Source organism: Saccostrea cucullata, unplaced genomic scaffold, assembly GCF_032062105.1.
Source record: "Saccostrea cucullata isolate Sc308-1 unplaced genomic scaffold, CSIRO_AGI_Scuc_v1 ctg16503, whole genome shotgun sequence".
Taxonomy (NCBI): Eukaryota; Metazoa; Mollusca; class Bivalvia; order Ostreida; family Ostreidae; genus Saccostrea; species Saccostrea cuccullata.
The window spans coordinates 1-10,894 of record NW_026941436.1 but is presented as its reverse complement, the minus strand read 5'-3'; the positions used below and the strand labels follow the sequence as shown (position 1 = coordinate 10,894).

Genomic DNA, 10,894 nt, shown 5'->3' with positions numbered 1-10,894 from the left:
ACTTTTTCGAAATTTTTCTCCGTTCGCGATTTTTGGGGAAATTTGTATTTTTTAAATGGAATTTTGTCGCAAAAAATTCTCGAGAACGGCAAAAGATATGAAAGTGAAACTCATTGAGGTGATAGAACATCTATTGTAGATGTGTTGATCGACCTTCATTTTTCGTCGTTTTGACTTCCGGTCGCAAACGGAAGTGAATTCAAAAAGTCCAAATTTTCAACTTTTTTTGTTTTTCAATATTTTTCTTTAGTATTCATAGGGTTGATAGAATATCTTTTAAGAATTCTAAATATGTTTTCTATATTTCCATGCGTGCATTCGTTGCAAAGATATGACCGATCCAAATTTTGTCACACTGTCAGGGGTTCGAATCCCGCTGTGGGCGTTGCAATTCTTTTTCTTTGTTTCTGTCTTTTCTCAGTTGCATTTGACTTTTCTCCCTTTTTTAACATGTATGGAAGATTTTGACGATTTTTAAAAGCTTTATTTTAAAGATATTTTGTGGAATAATGTAATACTCATGATCTATGCCGAAAGACCGCTGTAAATAAAAGTAAACGAAGAAAATGCATTCTGAAATCTATTCCATGGATGACACTGCATAGAACTCTAACGAAAAGTCGGTCGGAAGACCGTTTTTTGCTTAGCAACAAGAATGCATCTAGTTATGTTCCCCAAACAAAGTTTGAAGATGAAGTGTTGTTTACCTAGTGGCGTTTTATAAACATCATTGTTTCCCTGATCAGTAAGATGAAGAGTTGTTTACCTAGTGGCGTTTAATTAACATCATTGTTCCCCTGATCAGTAAGATGAAGTGTAGTTTACCTAGTGGAGTTTTATAAACATCATTGTTCCCCTGATCAGTAAGATGAAGTGTTGTTTACTTAATGGCGTTTTATAAACATCATTGTTCCCCTGATCAGTAAGATGAAGAGTTGTTTACCTAGTGGCGTTTAATTAACATCATTGTTCCCCTGATCAGTAAGATGAAGTGTCCGCCCGTCTAGCTCTCCCTATCCTTTCGTCCCCCGCCTGTCTGCCTGTTTATCCGTCCGTCTAGCTCTTCCTCTCCTTTCGTCCCCCGCCTGTCTGCCTGTTTATCCGTCCGTCTAGCTCTCCCTCTCCTTTCGTCCCCCGCCTGTCGGCCTGTTTATCCGTCCGTCTAGCTCTCCCTCTCGTTTCGTCCCCCACCTGTCGGCCTGTTTATCAGTCCGTCTAGCTGTCACTTTCCTTTCGCCCCCCGCCTGTCGGCCTGTTTATCCGTCCGTCTAGCTCTCCCTCTCCTTTCGTCCCCCGCCTGTCGGCCTGTTTATCCGTCCGTTTAGCTGTCACTCTTTCTGTTCAACTTTGTTTTCTGCATTTTTCCCTCCTACATGTAAACCCTTGCAGATTTTGATCAGATTTTTATGTATGTAAGTTGCTGATCAAGTTTTCATTTTGTAACGCTCCAATGATCCCATCATTTTTCTAATCACTTGCAGATATTGAGTTATTTCTAGTGTATGTTGCTTGACCTTAATGAGTTATAAAGTTAAAGATATATTTTTATTTTCGATCCACTTTAAAAATGTATGATAAAATTTTCAATTTAGAGAGGACAAGATTACACTTGCCGGTAGGGGACTTGTATTGCAACACTCTCACAATGCTTTATTTTTTCGATTTTTTTAAATCCTAAAAATTCATTACCTTAAAGTAGTTTTGATCAATATTGATCTGGTTGTGTTAAAGTATTAAATATATTAAATATTCCGAACTAAAATTAATTCTTAACAATTAGGATCTTATTGTGTTCAAAGGTAGATAAACAGGGGACTGATGGTACGTACAACATAGATGCAGAAGATCCGGCCTGTAGTAACTGGTTACGATTCGTTAATTCTCCCACCAAATATCAACAGGAAAATGTCATCTCTATCAAGTGCAAGGGCATCATCTTCTATATGACGTCACGTGACGTAGAGCCGGGTGAAGAGCTTCTGGTCTGGTATGGTGACGGATATGGAAGATTTTTTGGCGTAAACCGCATACATCCGGGTAATTGAACAATATAGTTCATCTAGCTAATACATTTTATAGTTAACTGTTTTCATTCGGGTATGTAAACAATCTACTTATCAAGTAATTTTACCATATGTACTCGATTCTCATTACACCGCGGGTTTCGTTGTATCGCGGTATATTTCAAAAAATCAGATACATAGCTCATATGCATTTTGATGAAAAAATATCAGTCTGTCATCTCAATGTAAATTTTTGTGATGATTAAAAAGTATGGAAAATGCGTATGAAAAAAAAATATTCAAATTAAACATAATTTTACAAAAATCGATCTCCGTTTTTATTATTTTTAGCCCACCGAGTTTATAGTAAAATTCATATAAAGTTCATGTTTTAAAATCTTTAGTTTGTATAATTGTTTATTTTCTTACGTAAAATTACATGGTAAAATAAAAAAATAAGAATTGAAGTCCATGTCAACCTCAAGTTTCCACGTTTTCCCATAACCGCGATACTTTGAGACTCTCCAGTTTAGGAGTTAAAAATAGACTTCAACCTAGACGATGCAAGCTTGGAAAATAATTTGATACTAAAAAGTTAGGCCATAGTTTGCTTTACTAATATCATTTTATGAAAGTTAATTTAAAAAAATCAAAATACACTTTTTTATGCAAAAGATTTAAGTACCGCGATATAATGAGACGCCTGTATACAATCCAGTCATTAATTTTCTTTTTATTACATGCTGTTGTTCCTTGGGAGGTTTCAAGGCGTAAGCCTGGGTAATAAAACAATTTATTCATAACATGCTTTTATTTAAATGAAATGAATACAATCGTTTTTTTTTTCGAATTTCTCTAACTTGCCTTTGAATAAAAATAGATACTCTTTCATCAAAAAATAATATAGATTATATTGAAACACCTTTGATAAATAGTGAGATATTTTTTAGCGTTCTACAAATCTGATTTTAATTTTTTGAAATAAAGAAAACAAACTTCACATTTAATCTGGAAAGCATATTTTCGCAGTGTATTAAAATTGTTAATTATTAATTTCATCCAAACAACAGTATTTTTGGACAGGAACACCATCCACCAAAGGCACTTATTTACCTTTGTTCTTTAAATTGAATTGTAGTTTTGCCTAGGTTAGCTTATGCTCGTTAGAAAATTTTCTATTGTTACATATGCTACCACGCAAAAAAGGATACGCTTCCTTTCAATGTCTTTTGAATTTGGATACAACAGATCAAATTTTATCAATTTTTAGAGCAACAGGATTTTAAGCATCAAGTCATGTCGTATAGGCGGTGTTTAAAACATTCTAGAAAAGATAGTATTAATCCTTATTCATAAAAATAAAATAAAGGTTTTTGAGTATAATATAATTTTTTCTTGTCCTTTGCTGTAGAAGTTGATGTCAACGGTTCATTTGCATTTCATGCCAATGTTTTGACATTTGACGACAATGAGGGACTCATTTTTGATGATTGGACACCTCTGACGTATCAGAACTGGAATCCTAACGATGAGGGCGAGACAGCAGTTGACCCAATCTTTGGCCTCCTTTTGACTTATCATAACGACGGTAGGTGGCGCTGGGTGACGGAGAGAAACTACACGTACTATACAGGAGAAGACGGACTGAAACTTCCCTTTATTTGTGAGGATTCTCCATTTTATTTGGAGCCAGAAGATTGTTCTGTTACATAATGTTTCGTTTTCTTTTAATTAAAATAAACATTTGGAACCATTATCTCTTTTAATATATAATTTCGTTAAGCATGGTATTAAAAGTTCTAAATCATTAAATGGAGTCCTCTTAAGTTTACGTCGGATTGTGTATTCGTCGCTCGGAAGACATCTGGATTTATCCTTGAATCATATATGCGTCTCCTCGGAAGAGATCTAGATTTATCCTTGGATCGTGTATTCGTCTCCTCGGAAAAGATCTAGATTTATCCTGGTATCGTATATTTTTCTCCTCGGAAGACATCTAGATTTATTCTCGGATCGTATATTCGTCTCCTCGGAAGACATCTAGATATATCCTCGGATCGTATATTCGTCTCCTCGGAAGACATCTAGATATATCCTCGGATCGTATATTCGTCTCCTCGGAAGAGACCTGGATTTATCATCATGTTTAAATAAGCTATGAATAGCATATACACAAAGACAAACTGTGCATTATATTGCTTCGTTATTTTCCCAAGGAAACTTACTGGGATCTCCTCTCATCATACATTCAAGCATTTTAGCACAATGTGTTGTTTTTTTAAAAATTTCTATCCGTAATCCAAAAAATAAGGGGCAAACATATTTTGCTGTGAAGGTCGGCTCAGTTGTCTGTTTGTTTGTGATTTTTCTTCCCTGATTTATCTGTAAGTGGGGAAATCAATGAGCCCTGACTTCAGCCTTTAATTGGTTTGAGCTATGGATTTCATATTTCACAGGTTTTTTTTTTTATTTTGACAGTCATTTTGGAATTTGGAATTTGAGCCTTGGACATATGAACATATGAACTATTCACTGGTGTATTCCACGTGATAAATCTTTTCCTTGGGTAAAAGTATTTTTGACTCTGAACTTAATGTTTGACTCACGTTTAAAGAAATTTTCAAAGTTTTAATGTTAGCGTAGCTACTACACGGTAAAAATCAAGTGATATCATACTCCTCACGCTTATATTTTGATAAGACCTTCTCTTGATTACAAGCAGTAATGACCTTTAACTTGAAAGTATGGATTTGACCTACTTTTCAAAAACGTTAACTTTGGACGACGTATTTACTACAATTTAGTGCTAGGGGTTAACTATTTTACGGGTTCATTTCTTGTGGTAAGAGCTTCTCTGGAATACCAATATTTTTTTTTCTTTTTCATCCTTTTAGTTTGACATCAGACTTTGACCTTTTTTGAAAAACTTTGGTGATAACTTTTGAATGGTTGATTCCGTGACATTTATATTTCACCTGTGTATTCTTTCTGAAATTCTTTTGTGTATCATCAGTATTGACTCCTCGACCTTGTCCAGTTTGACCTACTTTTGAAAATCTCTAATTTTGGTCATAATTACTGAACTGTTGCTGCTTTTATGGTGTTTATTTTTTTTGAAGGTAGACTCATTGTGAGGCACTTTTCTTTTGGTACCAAAACTAGTTTATATTGACCTTGGTGTTTGACCTGCAAACGACATTAATCATAAGCCTGTTTGTTTCACAAACTTATCTTGAATTTTTATCATTAGCTCCTAAAACTTCCTATTGATTTAATAACAAATTTCAAGTTGTCGTCTATCAAATTTTCGGATATACTAATATATAAACCATAGTTTGCACATTGCATAATAGAGAATGACTTGTCACATATACTGAATCATTTTTTTTTTCAAAAGATGTAGTCTCATAATTGCAAAAGTATTTGCAAACATATTGATTACTGTTAGCTTGCAAAGTTTTATTTGCAAAGGCAGTTGCAAGTATAAGACAACATCTTTCAAAAAATAGTAAATTAGTGCTGATTTTTTTTCTAACTCCTTGTCTTGTTTTGCAATTTGATTTCTTTTTTTAACTTACTTGAATTATCTCTAACCTAAATAATAAATTAAAATGATTTCAAGTTTTGCTTTTAACGTTTGTGACGTCCAAATAAAACGCATATTACACATGTAACCTTTTAATCCCCGATCTGTTTTATGGTGTTTTGAAATAAAAAAAAAACACAATAAAAAATTACAGGATCGATATAAGTTTACTATAACGTATATTGTGCATTCAAGAGCAGAAAATCTATTTTTTAATGATTATCTGTAGCAATAGAAGATATTGATTGTCAGAAAATGGGATTTTTTTTAAAACTTTTTTTCTGGTATCATTGAGAATCTAGTATCTTTGCCTTTCTTGCCACACCTAAAATCAAGATATCTAAATATATTTATAGTAAAATTAAACTTGTGGAAAGAAATATTCAGTACACATCTCTTCAACATTTTAGCTTATTTTCTCCATGATATTAAAAATAACAATAATTTCAATTTAAGCGGTTTCAAGTAGATTAATGGATAATTAAATGCTCATCAATTAAAAATACTGCATGGATGAAAAAAAATGGGGATATGTTATTAGAGAAGTATAATCATAGATGTATTGTACCACAAAACATGACAATCAAATATACCTATGATTTAAAAAAAAAATATCTTAACATCTTTATTACAATGAAACTTGTCTCATCAGACATGCACGGGGAACAGATTAAAAATATATGTGTTGGAATAAACAAGATGTAGTATTGCAGCGTGTAAAGATCATTGAGATAAGTATAAATGACAAATGAAATTAAATGGCTGAAATCACAGTAAAGAGTATTGCATGTGTCGGATTAAACAGGTTCCACTGTAACAGGTTTAACAATAAAGTAATGTTCATCCTAATTCTCCGTCCAGTTATCTCCATTTATCAGTGTTTTGAAAGAAAAAAAAACCGAAATATTTCTATTTTCAAATTTATTACAAAACATATAAAGTACATCTTTTACTAAATACATTCAGTATCGCTTTACAGAGCAGTTCAACCCCCTTGTTTTACTGTTTGTTACTTGATGTTAAATATTTAAAAAAAAGAACTCAGCGATAAAAATTAATTTAAAAAATCGTCTCTTGTGGGTTTCCATAATCCATGGATTATCTTTCGCCTGTTAAAAAAAAAATTATATTAATACTTCACAGATAAATGTATGATAGCATATTTTTTCTATTAAAAATCAACTTTTATAACTGAAATTTTTACAGTAATACAAAAAAATACAAAAATAAAAAAACTCTGTTATATTATGATTAAATGCTGTTTACCTAGCGACGCCTGATCATCATGAGAGTCTCCTTTATCTGTCTATTATCAGTCACTGTGGGATACCATGGTCTGAACCAGTCTCCTGGGGACCATTGACCGTTAAGAAAAACGAAGGCACAGGAGTTAAACCACCAGCCCCCTTTACGGGTACTGTGAGCAGCACAGTGATCACTCCACCCGTCATTGTCTCTGTCCGGGGTACTAAAGTACATCCCAGACAGATCACCGGCAGAATAACCAGTGTGTATCATAGAGTCCCCTGTAAAATTAAACAAAAAGGAATCACAGATAAATTTTCAATTTAATTGTCAACAATACTACTGAGGTACTTCTAGGAAAGACGGCTAAGGGTGCGGGAAAGAGAAATGATAAATAATTAGTTCATTCCCAGAATCCCCGGTGTCTATCATACTGGCACCTGAAGAATTAGAGAAAATATAGAACAAAGATTATCATGATTATAAGTATTAATCATTAATTTTCATACTGAAGTACGTCTGAGATACACAGTTTAAAGAGAGGAAAAAAATACAAGTCAACAAAACACTGCGCAATTCACATAGCATCCTTTCTTGTGTAACAATAAACCAATGGTGTGTTACACATTTAAAGCATGGTAATATTGGGGGAGGGATAAAGGTCACGGGAAATTTTAGAAAACAAAACAAAATAAAATTTTAATATTTGTCTGAGACCGTAGAATACTAAGTAAATCATTAATAAAGAGATAAGATGGCAGAATTCCTATTAAATGAATGGAAATGTGAAACGGGTTTAGGTCTTTAAAATTTGGCTTTTACGCTTTTTTATATGAATATTTATCCGATCAATTTTTTTATCATCAAATTTTCGTAAACCTGTACACATTTAAGATTCACGAGGCACTGATAACTTCCTATTCCGTAGTAGTAAAAAATGTGAATCATTGAAAATCAGACTATCATGCTCTATAAAATTATTCCGTATTAGTTAAAATATGAATTATCAAAAATTGTCTGGAAACCCAAGCCGAAAGACAATGTTGAACAATTGTAATTATTGGATTTGTTTGGTATAAAAAAATTTAACATTATTTCCCTTGTACATAAGATGTATAATTAGAAATTTTATCCACTTAACAATAACCAAATCCAGTGTCTTCTGAATTTGTGAATTGTACCTGCAAATGATATTTTGAAATATTAAACATGTTTAATTAGCATGGAATCAAAAACGTATGCAGAATTTCAGAAAAAACACATATCTCTCTTTTTTCAGGAACATTATTATGTGCCAATACAGAAAAGAATAATTAATAAGATATACGTAATAAGTAATATACGTAATTTGAACCTAATTTTAAGAACTTACATGTAACATAAATACATTTACCTAAGGTCCCCGTGGCAGGTCCTGCAAGAAAGAGTTGATATTTTCCTGCTTCGTCGGAGACAGAGAATCGGTCGTACATTTCATACAGTTTTGTACCGTTCTGGAGAGTGATGGACACATAAAGGTATAACGAGTTTTCTTTTGTTAATTTATGAATTACGTCATTTCCTGTATTAAGATATATTTGAAATTATCTGAAAAATTCATCGAATACAATAAATTCTTTTAAAATTATAAATCTACCGTTATGAAAAATCAAATTATTTTCAATAGCTGTAGGCAATATTGCTACATTTGGTCTCATTAGAATATGCCGCTAGATGATTTAATTTAAAATTAAGATCTTTATTACGCTTGATTATTTTTTACCTACCAAAAGAACGTTTTTATCTTCAAACTTTGAAGGAATAAAAAGTTCTTATTTGTAAGCGATTTACACTTACCAATCCAGACATTCTGTTCTGGTAAACCGAAACCATTCTTATAATCCAGCCAGTTCCTGTCAAAACTCATTGATCCGTCTACGCGTTTCTGAATGGCCTTTGAAAATTAATATGCATTACAATTCAATTTATTGCTTTGAACATTCATAGTATCCATAGGTTATGATGTAAACTACAATACAATCCTACAATCCTTAAAACCACCAAAGAATGCGTATTATATTAAGTAATTTTAATTCTAATTAAAACAACCTACCGTCCACCCCCCGCCCATTGTGGTCATATCGCAGAAAACACGGACCGGTACTGTTAGTGTACGGTAGGGGTATATATCATACACTCCTGTGATCGTTTGTCCTTTTTCTCGAAGATCCTTGCAATCTTTGGGCGTGCTAGTAAAAACTTAAAACAAAAATACCAGAATCATACAATGTATAGGTACAAAAAGTAAGAGAATATATAATGCCTGCATGGTATATATATATATATATATATATATATTATATATATATTATATATGTTAATTGTTGAGGCTTATATGTTAATTACATGTATGATGCGTATAATGCGTATTATGTTAAACTTTTCCTTGTTATCTAAAATCATTCTTGTTTTTTAATTAATAAAGATCTTCGATTTATGACATGACTAAAAGTATTTATAATTAAACACAATCATTTTCAATACTCTGTTGACTGAAGATATATATAAAGAAAAAAAAATCAGCAAAGAGATGAGAATGTCATAAGAATAAATTATTTTGAAAATACAATTGTTTATACTAGATAAAAAGAAGTTTCAAAGAAAAATAATCGGGTCTCTTCGACAGGGATCTAAAAAAAACGAAGAAGCAAACAGAAAGATTAAAAAGATTACAAATATACATACCGTCATCAGAGTAGTATCTCCAACCGGCCTCATCAGACAGCTCAATCGTAAGACTTTTCTTGTGGGTGCGGAATTTCTTCATTTGATAGCTGAAACCAAAGAAGCCGCACTCACTTTGACACAACGCAGCGCACTCGGTCAACGAATGAACATTGTATTCCCCTAAAAGTTCATAATTTGATTTCTTATCATTAAATTCCATTTTCGCGGAATATTTCTGAGAAAAAAATGGTAGCTTTAGATAAAGCTAAGAAGCCTACAATTAAAGTGATAACCGCCTGACTGCCCATTTTTTTCTTTCTTAAGAGAAAAGACTGCTGTGTTCTTGTGAATCTGTGATATTCTGCCGAATGGTCCTTCTACAGCCAAATATATCTGTCGTACCTTAATCAATGCCTGAAAAGCGATTGGCTAACTGTTACGTACTCTATATTCTACAGTTGTTTAAGTATCGATTTTATTGAATTTAATATGAATTTTCATAAGTGTATATTTTGAAATTGCATTTTAAAATATACAATAAACGTGTGCTTTTTATTTTACTAAGCTACTGCCTATTATGTTGTGATTTTTTTTCATTTGTTATCTTTGAAATGAGGATTTATAATACTGGTATATATTTTCTTGAATGAAATTTAAAAAAAAAATCAGCTCTTTCGAAAGAAAATCTCAAAGAAACAATTATCTGATGACGTTATTATGATTCTCAGAAATTATATTAAAAAAATATACTGATTAATTCAAGCTTTTATACATTAGCCTCCAAATGTTCATATAACACAATACATCATCATTGCTTTATTAACTTTTCAATCAATTTCAAAGGACCACAACGAAAACACCTGAGAGGAATGTTGACAGCACCGAGCACATCTTATAAACTGAAACTGAATCTGGTTTATTTAATCAAACGCCTATTTTACATCAACATATTCAATGGCGTTGTAGAAAGTCTCTATAAAAATATATTAACATATAATATACTCACCGTCAATAGAAACGCAACACCCTAATTTAAGGGGTGAAAATTATGTACGGGATATAACTATGTACCAAAAACTTTAGGACATCTTTTACTTTGCCAAATCAGTTATTTAACGGTCTAATGATTTTTATTCCATTACCAGAAGTTGATTTTTATTTTACTAAGCTACTGCTTATCCGAGGGGGACTGAATTAACTCCTTGAGTCTTTTTTCCCTTATAGATTCAAATGAATGACGCCTTTTTATACTGAGTGACACATCAGCCAGTATCGTTTCGTTGTTATGCATAATCATCAATAAATGAGTACCGAACGACAAGTATCCTCGGGGACAGACTGTCGACCAGCAGAA

At 32.4% G+C, this 10,894-nt stretch overlaps 2 protein-coding genes across 2 annotated transcripts; one reads left to right on the top strand and one right to left on the bottom strand.

The window, feature by feature from the left end:
* Positions 1-1,799: 1,799 nt before the first annotated feature.
* Positions 1,800-3,716, top strand: LOC134257828 (uncharacterized; the record flags this gene model as incomplete). Its single annotated transcript, XM_062740423.1, has 2 exons — positions 1,800-2,037; positions 3,415-3,716. Coding segments are annotated over 2 exons (540 nt in total), but the record flags the coding sequence as incomplete, so codon positions are not given.
* A 4,385-nt stretch (positions 3,717-8,101) lies between these two features.
* On the bottom strand, positions 8,102-8,997 carry LOC134257827 (fibroleukin-like). The gene is made up of 3 exons (XM_062740422.1): positions 8,927-8,997; positions 8,671-8,767; positions 8,102-8,395 (listed from the first exon to the last, which is right to left on the bottom strand). The coding sequence occupies exons 1-3, from the start codon at positions 8,951-8,953 to the stop codon at positions 8,148-8,150; spliced, it is 372 nt and encodes a 123-aa protein (XP_062596406.1). The 5' UTR covers positions 8,954-8,997; the 3' UTR covers positions 8,102-8,147.
* Between the last annotated feature and the right edge of the window lie 1,897 nt (positions 8,998-10,894).

Coding starts and splice junctions, on each gene's coding strand:
- LOC134257827 (XM_062740422.1), bottom strand. CDS start 8,953: ATGACCACAATGGGCGGGGGGTGGACG. Junction 8,768..8,926: donor CAATGGGCGGGGGGTGGACG/GTAGGTTGTTTT, acceptor TAATTTTCAAAG/GCCATTCAGAAACGCGTAGA. Junction 8,396..8,670: donor AGAACAGAATGTCTGGATTG/GTAAGTGTAAAT, acceptor ATCTTAATACAG/GAAATGACGTAATTCATAAA.